General features: G+C 38.4%; 1 protein-coding gene across 1 annotated transcript in view; it reads left to right on the top strand.

The window, feature by feature from the left end:
• sec23ip (SEC23 interacting protein) overlaps positions 1-22,475 on the top strand; it is a 70,879-nt gene that overhangs the window by 2,246 nt on the left and 46,158 nt on the right. Inside the window, exons 2-10 of the mRNA XM_034925923.2 lie at positions 832-1,382; positions 7,596-7,800; positions 8,239-8,432; positions 9,159-9,248; positions 10,623-10,743; positions 12,118-12,207; positions 15,313-15,454; positions 16,185-16,393; positions 21,302-21,420. Of these exons, the coding sequence (XP_034781814.2) occupies positions 832-1,382; positions 7,596-7,800; positions 8,239-8,432; positions 9,159-9,248; positions 10,623-10,743; positions 12,118-12,207; positions 15,313-15,454; positions 16,185-16,393; positions 21,302-21,420 (1,721 nt within the window). The remainder of the gene's footprint in view (positions 1-831; positions 1,383-7,595; positions 7,801-8,238; positions 8,433-9,158; positions 9,249-10,622; positions 10,744-12,117; positions 12,208-15,312; positions 15,455-16,184; positions 16,394-21,301; positions 21,421-22,475) is intronic.

Raw genomic sequence — 22,475 nt, 5'->3', positions numbered from 1 at the left:
ATAAATATAAATGGAGGAAAATACAAAAAGTATTTGTTTTTTAAGTCTCACCACCACACAGCACCTGTAGGCCAGAAACAAAAAAAATGTAGACTCTTTATGGAAGCATTTACTTGACTTGACTTGCTTGTGAGAGAATGCAGTACTTGAGACTCCAGATAGGGGATTTAATAGATCAGTGACTGTTTAATTGATTAGGCCTAGTTGATTAAATGTTTCATCTCTGTAAATATATGACTTTATATAGCATGTAGTCTATTATAAAATAATTATATTTATTAATAAATTAGCACTAAATTCACAAGCACCAGAAATAAAATAAAAAATGTTTCTGATTGGAATTCATTAAAATACTGTAATAGCTGGAGATGAGACAGCAAGCAGTACCTGTTTAAGTACATTTCCATAAGGATGCAAATCTGTTTAACACAGTTTAACGGCATGGAATGAAAGGTTTCCCCATACTTCACTTCTGTTCATTCCTATTTGTTAAAGGAATTGGAATTGGGAATTGATTTTTAAAAAGGAACTGGAAATGGAATTGAAATTGAGAAACAGGAATTGACCCCAATCCTGAAGGGCACACTTTAATGAATTATTGATTTTCTGAAACACAGCTCAGGTTTTGGGGCTGTAGATTACTTTAATGATATGAGATTATGTTTTAAAAACTGTACTGGAAGAAACACCTCGAAACCTGACTGAATCCTTATAATTTGTTTTCTGGTTGGCTACATACGTAACCAAATAATTCATGGTTGGGTTTTGAACTTGTAGCTGAATTGCATTTTATTGTGGTACAGCTTTTAGCATTTTTCTGTTTTTTTCTAGATGACTCTGTTGGTGAAGAAGACATCTTTCTTGGTCAGAGTTCTGGAAACACTAGCCAACCCTCCACCTTCAGTTATTTTTCCAAGGCACCAACCAGCAGTGATCCATTTGCCAGCATCGGGCAGCAGGCCTACACAACTGCAGCGCCCCCTGTGGGTCCGGCAGTGCCAGTGAGGCCACCTGTGTCCCTGCCTCTGGGCTCCACAGCACAGAATGTTTACCCCACCACCGTTGCCCAGCCGCCCACAGATTTTGCCCCGCCTCCTATTTCTCAGTTTGGAAACACAGCCTATCAGACCCCAGCACAGCAAAGCTTTGCTCCTCCCACAAGTGGTATAGCCTCCCCGCCCAGTGGGCTGTCCCAACAGCAGGGGTACAATCCTTACCGCCACACTCATTTGAGCTGCAAAGCCAATCCTTACATAGCCCCGCCCCAGTTCCAGCAAGGCCAAGCCCAGCAGCAGCAGCATCACACTGCCCCTTATCTCCAGGCTCCGCCCACTGCACCACCCACCCAGACGTTCCAGACGCCTCCAGTCCCACTCACACAGGTAAAGACGAGGGAATGATTTTATATAAGTGTGTTTGCTGTGGTTGTTATGGGTTTTTATTGTGTTGTACTATGTAGGTTTTATTTTAAAACCGCCCTTATTTCAGTTTTCTTGTAACTTGAAAGGCATTAAAGTGATTATAGACAACTAAATTATTCCATGTGTTAACCTTGCCATTCACATCCACTCACTATGCAGGTCTCAAATGTGTAGCTTTGAAAGAAACAGAGCCGTCTTTCATGTCATTAACCAGCCAGCTATTGACTAACATGACTTCTGCTAGGGATGGGCAAAATAGTCATGCAGTGCAGTGAAACTTTTCAGATCTCCCCTTTTTTCTTTGCTATTTTCCTGTTTGCTTCCTGTTCCCTTAGTCCCACCTCTTCTCACTCCCTATTGGATTGCGTCCTCCAGTTTTTCGTAAAGCCAAAAACTATTGGCTGATCTTGACATACAATTATACAAATGTGCCAATTGAAGACCTTCTATAACTGCCACATTTCCATCATACTTTCCAACAATCAAGACTTTCATTGGACAAGCGTTTTGTTGAGACTTATTATCATGATGTCTATTATTATCATAACGCCTATTATAATTATACGATTTTAAACCATCAAAAATGAAACCTACTGAACCTCTGGAACCTCCAAATAAAAAGAAACACAAATCTGGATGTCAAAAACAGAAGGAAAAAACTACAAATTCTGTTTTCTGTTAATTGTGTACGAAGTAGTCTACAATAAAAAAAGAAAATGCGCTAAAATCGTTTATCGGATTCTATCGAGTCAACGCCCATGTTTGCACCCCACCTCCACTTTTAGCTGAATGTCAATTTTTCACTGTTTCTAATAACCATACGCAAAAAAAAATTAAAAAAGAAATGTGCAAATAATGCCTGCGATTTCAAATCTTGCGCTTCAAGTGAGTAGAAGAAGCTGTACAGTACAGTAGTTGCTCTGTGTATTGATTGAATAAATTGTAAGCGCTTTTTGTTTTGGATCCGACAATACAGACACTCTGAGTCCGGTTGATTATGCTTGCCTTGCATACCTAAAACTGCCGCCGGCAGTCATTACACAGCCGAAATGCCTTATTTACAGTGCCTTGCATAGTATTCACCCCCCCTTGGACTTTTCCACATGTTCTATTGTTACAATCTGGAATTAAAATGGATTTAATTAGGATTTTCTGATCTACACAAAATAGTCCATAATGTCGAAGTGGGGAAAAAAAATCTACATATTTTTCAAAATTATTTACAAATAAAAAACTGAAAAGTCTTGATTGCATAAGTATTCACCCCCTTTGCTGTGACACCCCTAAATAAGCTCTGGTGCAACCAATTGCCTTCAGAAGTCACATAATTAGTTGAATGGAGTCCACCTGTGTGCAATTAAAGTGTCGCATGATCTCAGATTAAATACACCTATTTCTGGAAGGCCCCAGAGTTTGTTAGAGAGCATATCTAAACAAACAGCATCATGAAGACCAAGGAGCTATCCAAAAGAAGTCCGGGATAAAGTTCTGGAGAAGCACCAATCAGGGTTGGGTTTTAAAAAAATATCCCAAACTTTGAACATCCCCCAGAGCACTGTTAAATTCATTATTAAAAAAATGGAAAGAATGTGGCACAACCAAAACTCAGTGACCAGGTAAGGAGGGCATTAGTCAGAGAAGCAACCAAGAGGCCAATGGTAACTCTGAAGGAGCTGGAGAGATCCACAGCTGAGATGGGGGAAACCGTCCATGGGACAACTATAACCCGGACGCTCCCCAAAGCTGGGCTTTATGGAAGAGTGGCGAGAAGAAAGCCATTGCTGAAAAAAACCCATATCAAATCCTGTTTGGATTTTGCCAAAAGGCATGTGGGAGACACAGCAAATATGTGGAAAAAGGTTCTCTGGTCTGATGAGACCAAAATTGAACTTTCTGGCCTTAGCGCAAAACGCTATGTGTGGCGCAAAGCCAACACAGCTCATCACCCTGAGAACACCATCCCCACGGTGAAGCATGGTGGTGGCAGCATCATGTTATGGAGATGCTTTTCATCGGCAGGGACTGGGAAACTGGTCCGGATTGTGGGCAAGATGGATGGAGCCAAATACAGGGAAATTCTAGAGGAAAACCTGTTTCAGTCTGCAAGAGACCTGGGACTGGGGCGGAGGTTCACCTTCCAGCAGGACAATGACCCTAAACACACAGCCAAAGCTACACTGGAGTGGTTTAAAAACAAGAACCTGAATGTCTTAGAATGGCCCAGTCAAAGCCCAGACCTGAATCCAATTGAGAATCTGTGGCAAGACTTGAAAATTGCTGTTCACCAACGGTCCCCATCCAACTTGACAGAGCTTGAGCAATTTTGCCAAGAAGAATGGGCAAAAATTGCTGGATCCAGATGTGCAAAGCTGGTAGAGACTTACCCAAAAAGACTCACAGCTGTAATTGCTGCCAAGGTGCTTCTACCAAGAATTGACTCAGGGGAGTGAATACTTATGCAACCAACAAATGTCTTTTATTTTTGTTTAACTTTTGTGTCACAATGAAAAAAAAAATTGCACCTTCAAAGTGTAAAGTATGTTGTGTAAATCAAATGGTAAAAATCCCAATTAAATCCATTTTAATTCCAGGTTGTAACACTACAAATGTGGAAAAGTCCAAGGGGGGTGAATACTTATGCAAGGCACTGTAAATGAACAGTTAAACATAAAAGGGGGTATTTTTTAACTTACCACATATAAAGCACTACTTCAATAAAGCACTACTGTAATAACGAAAACGAAAGTAACATGTAACATAAAAATGAAAGTAACATGTGTGCCACTCGGTGCAGCACAGAATCTAGGTTGAGCTGCTGCAGCTTTGTAGTTTTCTGATCAAAATGTTTCTGCTGAAGTGCTGTAATCTTTTACTATTTTCACACTGTACAGTAATGTGTAAAATGCAGCAGCATGATTTATTTTGTGTTACCAGTAGGCTACAGTAAAAAAGTACGCTACAGGTGTTCATTTGATTTATTATTTTTATTTAAATTGGGTGACTCCAGACATGTCCGGTTTAGCGAGGGACTACTGATTATGAAAAAAAATATTTTTGATTTGAGGCTGAAGGTGGGAGGTGGCTCGGGGGGGGGGGGGGGGAGAGACCTAGGCCTATTTGTTTCACCTTATAGACACCTAGGCTGTCTCCGTGATAGCAAGAGGTAGACTGGAATTTAGCACACAGAGAGAGGTTTTTATTATTTTGTTTTGCTTTGGCATGATCCTTAATTGTTTATTTGTCCTGTGCTAATAAACTTCTGAATTCGAGCACGAAGCTACTACCTGTGTGGATCCTGCTTTCATTTTACATGAGATGTTACAATGTGTTATTTTAGGAAAATCATATTTTTATAAATATTGTACTTTTTCCTAGAAGGGGGGGGGTGCACCAAAAAAAAAAAAAAAAAAAAAAGCAAAAACTGGGAACCCCTGGTTTATTGGGACGATTATTCCTGGCCCCTGTTAGCCTGGGCCACACCAAAAACAACAAACAATCTTGCACTCTCACAGCAGCACATTCACACAGCAGCTTGTCTCTCTCGGCCCTGCCCTCGCTGATGTGGGCACCCCGCCTATATGCTTTCATGTCCCCGCCTCCCTGTTGACGTTCCTGCTGAAACCAAGCAAATAAAGCAGTCTAATTCTTTGTCTTTTTGTTCCCCAGAACAGCCGTCTTTGGAGTCAGTCTTATCAAGAAAACCTTTTAGTTTTTCTTCGTCTTTTAGCCGTCCACACAGTGTAGATTCTGCAACATTTACATCTTTTGAAACTGCTGCTTCAGTTTCACCTTTTCTTACTCTGTCCACCACATCATGTTTCATTTTAACTGAGAAAGATTTCTTTTTTTTGCTGCCTGCCATGCTTTGTACTGTATATCTGGAACGTTCACCCAACGTTTGCGAGTCAAATTGCATTATGGGGGAAATGGGAGCAACGACCTTACCGTGTTATAACCGATTCCACTCTATAACAGGTTGTGCTATAACTGGGTAGCACTGTATTTTATTTTTTTGGCATTACACAATGTGAAAGAAATTCAGACTGCTGGCCAAATCAGAACAAGATCCAAAGAATGTTGCACAATGTAGACTTCTAGCCCAGTTTCCGTGGTCTAAACTGTAGGCTGTTGCTGAGAGCTTCAGAGTTGTCTGTTTAGTGATTGGTTTGGCAGTTCAGAGAGACACAACAACCAGTCTAAGGAAGCTACAGAGGAGGGATTTATAAGAGACAGCTGAGAGCTCTAATTAGGATACAGTATAATTATTCAAGCCAGTTTGTGTATTCTATTCCCATTGTACAGACAACATATCTTGCATCGGGTTTGCGAGCAACTTGGAGATACAGAATAAGGTAAAATATACGTTTGACCTACTACAGGAAATGCTTTGTTGTTGGATAGAGGTTAGGAGGTAAAAGTGAGCTACAGTAAATAGGCTTACTTTAACAACTGAGAGTTAATTTCGGATCAGGCTTGGTAGTTTCCATCAGCAACAGACTTATGATTAAACCTAGTATTAGAGTAAAGACTGGTCAGCACCAGTTACAGTAAGATTGAGTCTCGCTGGGAAAAAGTTTTTCTCGCTATTTCGTCTTTTATAATAACGGTACCTGAGACAGCTGGTAAGCCACGGCTGTCAATTCATTTTATTATCTGAGAAACAACCAGGTAGATGGATTTATCAATGGGGATATGTACAAAAATGGAGTATAGAAAATCTTTTACCTTATTTCAAACTTTGCAGATTGGCAGCCCCAGTATGAGAATGAGCCGGACAGCAGTGGGAAACGACAGAGGTTATATGTTAAGGGGTTGTGGCAAAGTGGTTAATAGTGTGCAGGTGATTAAAAGAACAGACAGACAATTGTAATCCAGGTGCAAAGGTTTGTTTTATTATGTTTTGTCCAGTGCCTGACAGCGAAACAAACAGTAAACAATAATGAAGGTAAGTAATACAGCAGCGTGTATTACTTAATTTATAATCCCTGGGTTTGCCCCGCAAATAATAGTCCTGTTTTTATTATACACCCACACAAAACACATACACAAGTCCATTAGTGCGAGAATTAGTGCTAGTGGTGCAAGTACAGTTATAGTGATAAGAGTGCAGTGCTGTTCCGGGTTTTTGCTGGCCTCTGGCAACGTGTTAGCTGTCTAGTGAATACAAACAAACAAATAGAACAAAACAAACACTCACGAGTATTTCACCAAACACAGGTCCTTCCGGGTTACTTATTAAATAACCAAAACGAAGGAACAGATAACATTGCTTCGACCCCTATGTATACCGTCACTCATGACCCCTTGGTAAACGATTGCAGCTGCTTTTTTATGATTTGACAGTCTTTCTGTCACAGAGGTGCATGAGCTTGGGGACTGGAGACAGTCCAGCTCTGAACTTGAATGAGAAGCTGTGGGTGTGACCGAGCAAGCGTGTGAGCTGTGACCGGAGAGAATATGCAGTGAAAGTGCCAAGACTAAAACATAGGGTTATTATTTTGGTGCAGTGAATTCCGGCCCCTGACAGGAATTCTCTGTAGTTTCAAATAAAACAAACAAGACAGGATTTGAACCATAACTAGTCCTAATTTCACTCCAACTACATAACCTCTACGCTACACAGATTAATTTTACCCCGCTTTTCTCCCAATTTGACACATCCAATAGTATTTTTAAGCTCAGCTCACCGCTACCACCCCTGCGTTGACTTGGGAGTGGCGAAGACGAACACACACTGTCCTTTAAAGCGTGTGCCGTCAGCCGACCGCTTTATTTTCACTCTGCAGGCCCGCCATGCAGCCAACCCAGAGCTACAGCGTCAGAGGACAACGCAGCTCTGGGCAGCTTACAGGCAAGCCCGCAGGTGCCTGGCCAGTCTACAGGGGTCGCTGGTGCTTGGTGAGCTGAGGACACCCTGGCCGACCTAAGCCCCCCCCCCCCCCCCCTCCCCCAACCCAATGTGTTTTTGTTTCGGCTATTAATAAACATGGCAAACCAGGGTAAAATATGGTAAATGCATAGTACAGTATAAGCAATGCATTCATTGGGGCATATAGTGTAAAACTATTGTCCCTGAGGGAGATATACTGTAGTGTCTGATGGGATTATACTGCACGAAGGCAAAGGTGATCAATAAGTAGTTGCTCTTGACTGTCATGTTGCTGTGTTGGACAGGCTCCTCTGACACACGGCCAGGCTCCTCCCTGCTCTCGCCCTGCGGGTGCCCTGGTCCCAGCCCCTCCCATGATGCCCTACAGCTACAGCGTATATGAGCCGGTGCAGCCACACTGGTTCCACTGCAAGCAGGTGGAGTCCCGGCAGCTCTGGCTGCCTTTCAGCATCCTGGACTCGGAGAAGCTCGAAGAGGTCTTTAACTCGGGTGAGTCATCGAGAACAAGATAGGGGTGTGGACAGTTTAGAGTTTAAATGTGTTGTGAAAAATATGTAGGTCAAATCTAGGTGTTGGCCGAGGTGTTTACATAGTGGTAATACATATTTTTTTACAGTCTTTTCCGATTAAATGCTGCAAACACACAATCTCATTCATAAATACATGCTGCAGTCATTTAAAAAGCATAAATATTGGAGGGCTTCTAGCTGTAAACAAACAGAAATGTTTTCATGTTTATACATTTAGCCCCAATAACAAGCACAGAAAAGGTACACAAGGGGGACCACCCAAGAACATTTTTTTAGTTTCACTTACACACATTAAAACAAATATTAGGAAACAATGACAGATGTTTTTATTTTAAAATAATAAATAATTAATTTTTGGAGGACATACAGACGTACTATTTTTTTTTACCCCTTGCAGTCCAGCCCGACCCTGAGAGTGTGATAGTCTGCACTGATGGCGGCCGCTATGACATTCACCTGTACGAGCGCATGAGGAGTGCAGTGTACTGGGAGGAGGAGCCCTCCGAAGTCCGCAGGTGTACCTGGTTCTACAAGGGAGACACGGACAGCAGGTTCATTCCCTACTCCGAGGAGTTCAGTGAGAAACTAGAGGTACTTCTGCACACGCCAACAAGGAAACCTTATTATACACAACCATGAGCAGATCAGTAAGCGGTCAGCCAACTGCAACATCTGTGTGCTCTTCAAATGGCAACACATCATCTGCAGAGAGGAAAAAAAAAGGAAATCACAATGGTTTTAAACACTGACACAATTTAATAATGCCTATTGTGATTTAAACTGCTTTGCAACGGGGAAACTGCAAGTGTAAATGATTCTGTTCCCAGAGTGAATGTAGGAGCATTTTGTTTTAGAGCGATGTTGTTTTTAGTGATGTAAAATTACTGGTGCCTTTTGCTTGTCCTCTTGCCAGGACTCCCTTGTAAATGATGCCTTGGTGTCAATTGGTTTATTCCTGGTTAAAGAATGAAGAAATAAAATGTGTGCTTGTACCATGAATTAAGAAGAGGCATAATATTATGCTGTATTTTCTTTTGTACAGATGCAGATTACTTTATATACACCAGCCTTCCCAATCGTTCTTGGCTCAAAGCCCACCATGACATTAGGCGTCCTTCCTGTTTTTTGTCAGCAGTTATCGAGTACAAACAACCAAGCATTTTTACAAGAAACTGATAGATTATCATTCACACATTGCTGTGAAAATGCGCACACCCCTATTTTTGTTTCTTGACTATTGCATTTTTCTTTTTTTTTAAAGAAATGTTGCCCATGAGCGTTGTTTCCCAGTTGTAATCAATTGTATTGGTCTTGCAGGCAGAATACAAGAAGGCAGTATCCATGAACCAGTGGCACCGAAGACTTGAGTTCCCAACTGGAGAAACTATCGTCATGCATAACCCAAAGGTAATAATATAAAATGAAACTGGAGAATTCTGATCTACATTACATGGTCACAAACATTGTAAAACAGCTGTAAAAAGGGAAATATTTAGTGTCCACCATAACAACATGTTTAAATGATTTGTTTTTCGGTACCCCACTACTTCCTCTATAATGATGGTGGACCCCAATACCACTATTGTCAAAATAAATAAATAAATAAATAAAAAAATACTGGATGAACCGCCTGTTTTTATATATTGCAGACAAATCTGCAAAAGATTATCATAAACTTTTTTTTTTTATCTATCTAAATAGTAGGGATGCACCGAATCCAAGTTTTTGGTATTTGTCCAAATACTGAATCCATCTCAAAAGATTCAAATCTACAAAAACTGTCAAGAAAGGAAGGAAACTGTTGAATGAAAAACAGACTGGCAGCTACTAACAAGGGACGTGCACAATCTATAGTTTTGAGCCTTTTAGTTAATAGTATTTTTATTACCAAATCTAAATATATCCCTGAATAAGATTTCAATTTGAAAATAGGAGCCTGTTGACAATCCTGTCTGAGAGCTATGAGGAAAAAATTACCGTGATGAGTGACCTGAATCTCCCTGCGAAATAAAACCCATATTGATTTAAATGCACCGTGTGTGTAACACCTATCAAATAGTCTACAAAATAGTTTAAAAAATATTTTAATAAAACACAGCAGTTCCTAAATGGTTCAGCTTGTATTGGCACATTACAATAACGTAAAATTTAATTTACTAAAGCATATTGTTCAACAACGTCTTGCACATCTGACAGTTGTAAAGTTACAAAAAATATATATTTCTGTGCACTTATTTATTTATTTTTCTCAGTATGATCTCTAGAAGATGTTTGGCAGACAAAGCAACAAAGCTGAAAATTCTACTATATATTACAGGTTTACTGCATAACTTTACTCCATGAAAAGTGTGATGTGAATGTGCTGTTGCTTACGGAGTTATTGTTTGAATTCAGCAGCTGCGTGACGTGTTTATTGCGTGCGCCACCAGTAATTTATGGAGTCAAGAGCTGGGACAGAGTTCATCAAACGTGTTCTTGTTATTAAATACAACAGTTCTGTTCAATACCGGATTTGTGTCTTTTATTTAAAGAAGAATTGCACACATTGGAGAGATGTATTAACATGGATGTGCGTCTGTGCGGATATAGGATTTGGTTGCATTAAAAAAAAAGCACAAAAAAAAACTGATAATCAATAATGGAAAGCAATAATGATACGATTCCATTGTAAGGGTGGGTGAGAGATGCCTTTCTGTTAATCGATCATCAAAAGGATAGTCCATTGTAAAAGCATGTGCTCTGTATGGAAGGTGTTTCTGATGTTTTGTCCACTTCCCCCAGGTGATAGTGCAGTTCCAGCCCTCTGCAGTGCCTGATGAGTGGGGGACAACGCAGGACGGACAGACCCGGCCGAGAGTGGTGAAGAGAGGCATTGATGACGACCACGATGAAATCCCTGATGGTAAGCAGACTTTCTTTATATGGCGATGAAATAACAAAGTAGATGACATTTTCTTACTCATTCTGAGTGCCAGTGTAGACTAGACAGCACAGGCTGATCTAGCCTCCAGTATCTATAGTATAACCCCCCACCAGCTACAAGGAGCAGTGGAAATAAGACTCCTATTGCATAGCTGTTTCACCCATTCCTGGTTTTAATACCAGTTTGATTAGCTGTAGTTAGTGCTTCTGATTTTCGGTTTTAACCGATAAAACACCCACGATTACAAAAATAAATGAAATCGGTGGATAGGCAATAAACACCGGAAAACACAGGAAAAACTGTGGAAATGGTTAATCAGTTCACGTTGACTTCACCCTTTTTTCCCATTAAAAAATAAAACCTACTACAAAAATAATAATAAATACATTTCCCAGTGCTGCTGTCATTGATTCCTTCTGAATACTTTAAACCCACCCCAACTACTGAGTGACAGCATATTCCTACATTTCTATTGGAGACTCCGCTTGCGAGATTTAAAACGAGATTACAATCAGGATGTAGGCTTGTTAGCGGGATTTAAAGCTGTATTACAGTTAAGATATAGAGGATTTAAAACAGAATTTTACAAACAAAAACTCCAGAAGAATGTGCCCGTGACCATAGGGATTTTGATGTGGAAGACAGCAAAGGAAAGAAGGTACAACTTAAGTGTGCAAGTACTGTCGAGTTACTACTATACATATTTCACAACATTCCCTATATGGTCGGGACAGTCCCGATTTCCTAGCAAATGTCCCGCGTCCCAATGCATAGTCCTAGTAGAGTTAGTGATAACAACACGCTGTGCTCTTTGTGCGGCTGACACATCTGCTGATCACTAACTTACCGGTATACAAAGGTAAGAACGCTTCACTGTGTATCTATGTTTACTGTCATGCTGGTCGTGTGGTGTTGAGTTGAGGGGATACGTCTATTATTATATGACAGAGTGTTTTATGCATATGACCCCTCCCATGTGTATAATACGTATACCTGGGGGGGTCCTGCTGAACAGTTTCCAAATGTTGGCAAGTATGCATATTTTGACAGAAAAGAAAACGCTCAAGCATTTTGGAAAGAAACCAAACACAAATTTCATACAGTATATCAAAAACGAAAGCCCCTAAAAAAAACAAACAATTTACATAAAACTCGAAAATAGCTAAAAATAAACACCAAAAAATACAATTAATAAAACCCGAAAAACAGAAGCCCTAACTATAGTGTATAGGTAACGAGCTATGGTGTGTCCTATGGATCTAACTGCTATGCAACTGCAGTCTTAGTTCCATCTCTGACGTGTGAAATGCTAGTACTAGAAAGTCAGTCTTCCTTGTCTCTGGTTGTCTCTAGGTGAGCTCCCCCAGATTGATCATCTTGTATTCATGGTGCACGGGATAGGACCGGTCTGTGACCTGAGGTTCAGGAGCATGGTGGAGTGTGGTAAGTGCATTCTATTGAACATCCTTATAGTAGCAGTGTACCTAGAACATGGATTCATCCTTGTATCTTGAGAAGAACGCACCAAATTGCAGTGGGAGTTAATGCAAATTAACATTTTAACCAGGAAAGAGTCTCTTAAAACCCCTCAATTATTATTATTATTATTATTATTATTATTATTATTAGTATTATTATTATTATTATTATTATTATTTCTTAGCAGACACCCTTGTCAACAATTATTTTTAAATACAATTACATTCTTTTTTTACACATTATTTTTACATACAATTACCCATTTATATAGTTGGGTTTTTACTGGAGCAATCTAGGTAAAGTACCTTGCTCAAGGGTACAGCAGCTGTGTCCCCCACCTGGGATTGAACCCACGACCCTCCGGGCAGGAGTCCAGAGCCCTAACCACAATTGTAGGATAAAATATAAAAAGTTACACAACAGACTGTTTCTTTGGTTCAGTACATACAACAAACTATTATGTAGGTGCTTTGATATGTCTACCTCACGTTTGGTGTCATTTACCTATTCAGGTGTTGCTAATAGTGACAGCCAGAATGCAGGTCAAGGATATAATGTGTATCAGTGCAGAGATTTGGCTTGGCATTTCCTGCTGTGCTTTTGCCTTCTCATTCCATTAGAGGGCACTGTTGGTTCATTAGAAGAACATTCTCTGCCTTGCAGGTATTAGAAGAGACATGCACAACTTGAATAGATAATTGTCCCTTAATGAGCAAAACTTTCTCAAGTGTAACCGTCCCAAACATGTTAGAATAGGGGTATGTGTTACCCCAATTAGGTACCAGTCTTGACATTCACCATTAGATAAAACACATTTTAGAGGTCACTTTTTAACATGTACCCCTATACATACTGGACATGTTTTGCTTTTTCATGATACTGATAGCTATAATACGGATAGCTGTATATTAGGGATGGGAATTTTAAATGTATAAACTCTAAAGAAGTGGTAAAACATTTAATAATATGCTAGACGTATAACCGGTCACGCGACAAATGTCAACAAAACCATTTTTTTATGCATTAATTTTAGTAATTTATCATCAGTCCGTCCGTCACTTATGAGATTGCTCTCGTGCCACAGTAAGGGCGGATATTATGAAAAGGAAGGGGTTTGGCAATTGCCTCCAAGTAGCTTTTCTGATTGGTGCAACAGAAAGGTTGACACTGGGGTGGGTTTTATTCTTGGTTAATCTGGCACTTCATTGGTGCACTGTGTGTTTATGCCTATAATAGGCGTGGTATGGTATCAATTCCATGGCGGGGTTACAAATAACGTTAATGACCAGCGTTTTTTTCTGAGTTTGTTCTATATTTAAAATGGCATCTCTAAACAAAAGGAAGTCAGGCGCTTTTTCTGAGTTTGTTCTATATTTAAAATGGCATCTCTAACTAAACAAAGGAAGCCACGTGTCGAAGTATTTTGAGGAACTGGGCGAGAAAACCTTGGTATGTAAATAATTATGCCAAACTAAATTGCAGTACCACAAAAACACAAGTTCAATGTTTCACAGTTTGAAAAGAAACCATTCAGAATTGTTGTAGATGGAGCTACTGATGGCAATAAAAAGCAAACATCCATAACAACATTTGGTATAGATTTGGCCGAACAGGGCGTGATCATGTTATCCCCTACGAGAACAGTGCGTGTGAATCGTGAATGCTATCCCAATAGTGTGCCTACCCATAAAACAATAACTGCGAGGCTGGAAAAACTTAAAGAAAACTCTGCTGCAGCTGTTCATTAAAAAAACTTTCAAAAATTAGAAAAAGTTGCAATTACCACAGACTCGTGAACCCTATTCCTCAATCTTCCCATAGGTGGAAGGCTTTTTTCACTTGAAATTGTTCTGTAAGCTTTTGGACCGAACAGCCATTTATGGTTAGTACAGTTTTTTTTTATATGTTGGAACTACTGCACTAAAGAACCTCTGAGACACAGTTCAGACAGGTAGACCAGGCATCTCTTTTTAGAATTTAGTTGTGTGGGTACGTGAATTTGAATACTTTACGTTATTTAGTAATACTAGACCATATACAATTAACTGCACAAGAAGGCAAACATTATATTAATTACTTAATATATTACTTGATTGTGTGTTAGTTAAGCATTTAAAATAGGACTTGTGGCAATGTTTGGAGGCAGCGGTGTAGAGTAGTGGTTAGGGCTCTGGACTTGACCAGAGGGTTGTGGGTTCAATCCCCAGTGGGGGACACTGCTGTTGTACCCTTGAGCAAGGTACTTTACCTACATTGCTCCAGTAAAAACCCAACTGTATAAATGGGTAATTGTATGTAAAATAATCTGTATAATGTGAAATAATGTATAATGTGATATCTTGTAACAATTGTAAGTCGCCCTGGATAAGGGCGTCTGCTAAGAAATAAATAATAATAATAATAATAATAATGTTTGGCTTTCGCTCTGTACAGTGGGTGATGTTCGTCACTTCATTTTTTTTTTTGTAAACCATATAATTTTGGGCAAAGTTATTATAACAAAGAAAAAATCTACAAAAAAATGTAATAGGTTCCTGTTTTGTTGTTGTTAAATGAACCTTTAAGAAACACACCATTCTAAAAACATTATACTATCCAAAAATGTGTTCAATATGTATATAGTATAAAGTTATATCTTCACTAGCAACTTTTAATTACAACCATAAATAAACATTTCAATATATACTTTGATGTGTAGGTTATTTTATTTTTTTTAATTAATTTTTATTTTTACTTTGTAGTTTTGATATGTTAAAACGTTATTTGCTTTTTTTTAGGGTTTATTTGCTTACTTAGAATGTAATATAAAGAGTTTAAACGTTCATAAAAATTTACCAAAAGCACATCCCTAATTATATATTTGTTTGATTTACAGCCATGATGGGATGCACAATAGTATTGATACCCTCCTCTTTTTTCAATGCTAAGTGCTTCAACATATGTTGCTGCAATTTATCACGTTTGCAGTTGAATTTAGTGCATTTATTTTGGTATTTGTAACTGCTAAGCACCTGTGTAAATTGCTGACGTATCTATTTTCACCATTGTTTTTCTTTCAATCCCTTCCAGTGGATGACTTCAGGAGTGTCTCCTTGAAGCTGCTGCAGAGCCACTTCAGCAAAACCCTGCAGGAAGGGAAAATGAGCCGAGTGGAGTTCCTGCCAGCCATGTGGCACACTGCCCTGCATGGGGACGCCACGGGGGTAGACAGGTAGCTAATGCATTGTGCAGGGTGCTTCCCAAGGCTTTAAGATACATGTTCTTAACTCTTACCCATTGAGACAGATTCTCAGAGCTATTTACCCCAAATCATTATCAGCATACTTTTAATTCAGATAACGTTACCAACCCAGAAATAAACAACTCCGACATTTAATTTACACACTTCTGTGTAGTCTAAAGCTGTTGTAATTTTGTTTCAGAAGCATAAATAGTGTTTTTTCCTTGCATACAGAAATTATGCTAATGAGTAAATCATTTTGAGAATCCAGCCCACTGTGTAGGGTGTTGATTGCTAACCAATGCTTTAAATTCTTACCTGGTATCATCCCCCGTGGGGATGCATATCCCTGTTGAAGGGAAATAGTGGCGACAGCCATACTTAAGTTTTACATACTGTATATCCATACAACTACTAATGTAAAGAAACTTTGAACACTAGAGATATACAGGGTTCCTGTCTGTGTCTGTCTGTCTTTATGTATTAATGTAGATCTGGATAACTACAGGTCCAATTCTGCTCAAACATGTTAACCACATTCTTTACCACGAGTTATTGAGGGTATCAGAATCTGGGGATATATGGTGGAACCTATTGGTCCCTATTTCGTATAATTACATGTACTGTAGGTCTACTATTTGATAATGTTCTTGTTTTGAATTTACAGCAGTGGCAGGCAATCCGTGTTCCTGCTATCCCTACTTTTTTTTCTGTTTTTCAGAAGGATCAAAAGAATTACACTGCCAAGTACTGGCCGTTTGCGCCATTTCACCAATGAGACATTGCTGGACGTTTTGTTCTATAACAGCCCAACGTACTGCCAGACCATAGTGGATAAAGTGTGCATGGAGCTCAACCGGATGTCTGCTCTCTTCATGAGCCGCAACCCCGACTTCAAAGGGCAGATTTCAGTCCTGGGACACAGTTTAGGTACGGGAAGCTTCTTTTGGTAATGTGGAGCTAATATGCACATTATCCATAACTATTAAACATTCAGTAGTACTAAAAGAAATGTAGTAGGTTTAGACTTGAAGTCATTTGTCAATGTCTTCAGTGCTGAAATGAGTTTTGATTCACATTCTTATAACGGCAGAAGGTGGTAATGGTCCCATTATGAGGAATACCCTGATTTTGCACGTAGTGGACGTTAACCTTGCAGAGGTGTGAATGGCACTAGTTACAACAGGTCACATAGGCAAGGAAGGAATTAGCTGTAGAAAGATGGGATCATAAAAAATGGCCAGGTTAACAAGGACACAATTTGGACCATTTTTAATGTTGGTGACAATGTGCTCCCATACAGTTAATGCCAAAATAGTTCAGGAGGTTTCCAAGTAAAGCAAGAAACTATAGAAATACTAAAACCAACTTAATAAATTATTTACAAACGCTTTGACTTGAAGAGCTGAAGATGTTGAAAAAGACTTCTAGTCCAAATGTTTGTCATGGAATTTATTAGGTGTCTTTTACTGTGTTTAAATTCAGCACTATTGAGTGTTTAATAGTTATGCATGAAATATGTAAAGCAAGGAACTTGTACAGATAGATTGCCTTAAATAAGTGTGTGTGTGTGTGTGTGTGTATCTATACATACGTATATCTCATATGGGGATGGATAAAAAAAATAAAATAAAAAAACACTCTATATGGGGACATGTGGAAGACGCAGTGCATGATAGCCTCATATGAGTGTGCCATTGTTCCCCATATAAAGCAATGGAAAATTGATTTATAAAAATGTTTATCAAAATATCATGCATGAAAGGGTTAAGAGTAACAGGGAGGCTTATTTGTCTGTCTGTATGTCGCACGTACATCTAGAGAACCATTTCTGTTCATGGAGATTTACTTTTTCAAGATACTTGGTTTGTTGCATTTACTAGCATGCAAATGTTATATGAATCTAGCTCTTGATAAGCTAGCTTTTTACATATTTTAAAATGGAATTCCCATAAGTGACTTAAATTAGCTATAAACATGAAGACTAATGATTCAGAAAGAAATAATATAAATAAATTAAATATTTTTAAGTAATGCAGTAAGTGAAAAGAACAGCAATTAGAAGAATTCGAGAAATTAGTTTTGAATTTCAAAAAATAACATGAGTGGTATCAAACTGTTGTCGTCAGAAATAAGAGAAATAAAAAAAGAAGCGGAGTATTTAGAGAAAAATAGACTAATTTAAAAAGGTATTTAAATGACAGGAAATCAAAAAAATGTCCTAAAATAATTTCCTCAAATATGCCATGCAATAATATACCCAAGAGTGAAATACCAAATGATAGATATTTAAAAGTAATTGAAAATATACACCTTGATATGGTAGCAGAAGATCAGTGCCACAACGATGAATATGGAAATAAAATGTTAACGATGGAGAAAGATGGTAATTGCTTTTTTAGGTGTTTGAGTAGAGTTTTGTATGAAACAAACGATCATAGATTAGTAAGGGGGAATATTACTGAGCACATAAAAATAGATACAAATAAGTTAATAACAGAATTCAAAGAATGGGAAAGACGAATGAGGCTAGAATAAGACCATGATGCCTATAGAAAGTAGTTATTTTACATTTGGGAGAAGTTAAACAGAATGATGGCACAGCAGTAGGCTCAAAATTAGGTATGCATTTTGCAAGCACGTATATGGGCAATGGGAGGAAATGTTATTGAGTAAACTAGACAAGAAACCATTCGAATACGTAAGATTTGTAGATCACATATTTGGAATATAGACACATTGAGAAGAATTATTGTAAAGTTTCATAAATTAACAAATGATGTCCACCCTAACACTTCGGCGGAGTTAAGGTGGACAAAATCTGAAATTTAATTCTTAGACCCCTTGGTTAAACTTGGTCAAGGATCTGTTAAAACAGCTCTTTACTCGAAACCTACTGATATGCATCAGTACCTACATATGTCATCTGCACGTCCTATCTGTACTAAAAGAGCAATTCCTAAAGGACTGGGCATAAGGTTAAAAATAATCTGTTCTGATGAAAATGACTACAAAAAACAGAAAGGTTTTAAAAATAAATCTTAAGAAAAGAGGCTATAAAGAACAAATTATTGAGAGAGAATTGAGAAAAGTTGACAAACTCAATAGGAATGAACTACTTGATTATAAGAAAAGGGAAGAGAGGGTTAAGAGAGTACCATTAATAATTACATAAATTATTACCCAACATTTCAAAAATTGTTTGGGGGCATTTACATATACTTAAGTCAGAACATGGCTGACATTTTAGTCCACAGTAAACATAAAGGGATCATAGATACAGTAAGGGACATTGAAATCTGTAAAAGCACTTGTAAAGTGTGTTAATATATTGATAAAGATGAAAGTGAAATTGCAAATTAAGAAAATAAATATTCAGTCTTAAAAAAAATCAGTCATGCAAGGGTAGCAACCTTATATATGGTATATTTTGCATAACATTTTATAAAATATGTAGGAGAGACAGGTACATCATTATATAAAAGATAGTTAAGCACTTAAAAGGAACAGACACACCACGGATTACCTAAAGTTTGTGGTTTTATAAAAAATAAAATTTGATAACGTACCATAAGAATAATAAAAGAAAATTAATTGATTAATAGACTAGATGCCATGATGCCTGAAGGTTAAATAGAAAGGAACAGTAGATCGTTACATCATTAGCTACATAGTGAATGACATCACAAAGACATTAGATTTAAAGAGAAATAAATGTGTGGTTACCAAAGCATCAAAAGCCTATAAATACCAAACACACACTTTCCCTTGACAAAGGTATGTTAAACATACCGTTGAAGTTGGCTCTTTGAGCAAAAACTTTGTGAAATTGGTTTCAAAATGTTTTAAATAACTTGAAATGTTCCTTTCTGATGCAGAACTGAATAATCTTAAAAAACCTAAAGCTACAGCCCTTCTTTATCAAAAATATGAACTTCTGCAACAGTTTGACCTTGACGGCACCCTTTCCACTGAATATAGAGCCTACCTCATGCTATTAATTATTTCTGTGATTATGAAGACATAGCCTCCGTGTATCGCTGTAAAGTCTGTTGCAGTATAAATTAAACTGAGTATTTATGGTGTGTCTTCAAAAGAATTGGTCCTCTGGTGCTGTGTTCGTGCTTGATAATCCAAAGCGATAGTATAGTGTTTTAAAGGCTGATTCATCTCAAACAATGGGTGGTCAGTAGTGATTCCTGCTGAAGTTAGACTCAGTTGTACAGGGTTATTGCTCTCTGAAGAAAGCAAGCAATGGCTATTTAATTATGCTGTTCTCTGAGTCTTTGTTCTGCTCTCTACACGTTAGACAGTGCTTTCTTACCCTTATTCAACTTCATGTCCAGACCACACATTTAAGGATTGCCCATGGTTTTGCCATTAACTTTCTAAATTGAATTGGAAGAGAGACCAAATAATGTGTGTCTGAATCTCTGCTTCTTGGCTTGATTAAGTCACTCTGAGATAGCAAGGACTATTCCAGCGAGATTCCGTTGAGTACTTCAGTGCTTTCTTTTATATTCGAAATCGTTTTTGCAAGCCAGAGATCCATAAGAGTGAAGTAAAAAGAGTGAAGGGAGGGGATGCATTAGGAGAGGTTTAGGCACTGCACTTTTAGGACACCTCATATGCATTGGAGAGAGAGAACAAGGTTCAGCATGGTTCATAGCAATCATTTCTCTACTAAACCATTAAAACAGGGTCTATTTTTCATCATCAATGGGCCAGTTTACATGTGTGGTTTTTTTCATGTGAAGTGGCCATGCGCGTGCATGTTGGGAAGAAAAACTTGTGAAAGTGCCCCAAAAGTTACCATGGTCCAAAGGTGGCAGCAGGTAAGTTAACAGGCTTCGCTCACCATCAGCAGCCACCTGAGCACCTCCTTATAGTCCTGGCACAGATTGTGCAGGATACAGCAAGCAGTAATAATTTGGGGAACAAACTCGTGGTTCACTTCATAATATCCGCCACCTCCCTTTCAATAGCCCAAACGCCTGTTCAACCACCACTCAGATTTGGCCCAGTTTATTATTAATAAAGCTATAACCCCCCCACAGATGATGTGTGAAAAGCAGTGTGGGCGACAACACTAAAACAAAGTATTAAAAAATCAGGCACGATCCATCAGCAAATCAGAGCTTTATAACTATTTACATCACATGGATTTCCTCGGGAGAGTCTCTTGTGTAACCTTCTCTATACATGGAAACAATATTTTTGGGAGTTTCCTGCTAAACTGAATGAGAATCGAACCGGGCCTTACGCATGGCTAATTTTAATATCAACCCTTCCCCATTCATTTGCATAACGTTGGGGGGGAAAGTGGGTGTTCCCAGGCAAATGAAAAGCTTCACATGGAAACGCAAAAAGGTACCAAGTCCATGTTTATTTCACGAGACAGAAATGTCTCGAGTAAGAGTAAACACACATGTAAACTAAGCTAATGTGAGACTAAAGGGAAGAGATTGAGACAAATTTGAGTATTAGTCTTGCCTTCAACACCTGTGCGAGATTCCCTTTAAAAAAAATAAAATAAAAATAAAATAAAAACACTCAGACTCATTGGATCTTGTTAGCAGGAGCTATTAACTCAGCAAGCCCATCACAACACAATTGTCAGCAGGAAAGATCACACAGGTGTAGAAGGTGAGACGTAATCGAATTCATCTCGGTCTAATTAGGAAGATGATTTGCCCTAGGGTAATAGAATTGTTTATATTAAACACACAGATCGGTTTCTTTTTAATGTTTATATTACTGTTTTTTCCCCAGAAGTACTGATTTATGCCGTACTGTATCCTTGGAGTTGAATATCTATTATTGATTCCTTTTTTTCAGGTTCTCTTATTCTTTTCGACGTGCTCTCCAATCAGAAAAATGGTTCTGCACCACCAGCCCCTACGCTGTCAGTAGCAAATGGTGTTATGAAACCTGTGGAAGTTCCTGACGTAAAAAAAGTAAAGCTGTCTCTTTCTGACTTTTGCATTTTGTCCCCCCACTGACATGCCACATCTCATTGTTTTAAATGCCTCAAATTCCCACAGCAGTTTTTGAATTGCTTACTGCTTGATGACTACATTAATAATTAATGTGCCCTCACTGGTCACTTCATTAGGACACCTGCCTTGTACTCACCATATGCAAACTAAGCTGGGTCCTTTGATAAGATTCCAACAGTAATTAATGCATTGAGAACACTTAATTATTCCAAAGGAAGAGGTGTTTGTAGACTTCACAAAAGCCTCCAAATGCAACTGACATGCATGTGCTTATTATACAGAGTAATATAATATATGTATTGTGAAGACCTTATTAAAAAGCAAGATGCAAAAAGTTGTAGATTGACATTTCACAAAAGCATGCATGCTCTAATAATATAATGAGGCACCAGGGCAATTAATTATTCAATTAATGTTTAATTGAGGCCTGCAAAACATTTATAATGGATTCATTGTTGCATCTATAATACAAAGTGAGAGAGTATTATAATTGGGGGGTGTATTGGGTGCTTTTCCGTCCATCTGTATGTACTACGCCCTTTTTGCATGTTTCTAAAGAACTGCTTATTCACTTGAGCTGAGAACCTGCCCTATATATTATTTTCTTACCTACCAAATACATTCTCATGTACTCTAGTGCAGTGGTGCGCAAACCTGGGGGCGCGTGGAGTGTCACTAAGGGGGGCGCGACTGACTAAAGAGGTAGTTCTGTTTAAAAAAAAAAAAAAAAAAAAAAAAAAAAAGATAGAACATTTTAAATAAATACATACATGACAGCTAATTAGGCCAAGTTCTTACCTTTCAAATGAGCCGTTGACGATTACTCTAGGACTTGTAGAATCAGATAAATTATGTTTGAAGTGCTGAGTGTGTCAGTGAAACTGCAGTTAACAGTGCCGATAAGCGTAAAACATTTTTTTTCCTGGATTAATGTAAATTGCGTATTTCTTCCAAGATTTAACAAAAAAAAGTCCAGATTTAGCTAAATACATAAATGTTAACAAACACAGTCT

Source organism: Acipenser ruthenus, chromosome 13 (genome assembly GCF_902713425.1).
Source record: "Acipenser ruthenus chromosome 13, fAciRut3.2 maternal haplotype, whole genome shotgun sequence".
In the NCBI taxonomy this organism is placed as follows: domain Eukaryota; kingdom Metazoa; phylum Chordata; class Actinopteri; order Acipenseriformes; family Acipenseridae; genus Acipenser; species Acipenser ruthenus.
Note: the sequence above shows the minus strand (reverse complement) of the source record. Positions and strands in the feature narration are given on the sequence as shown.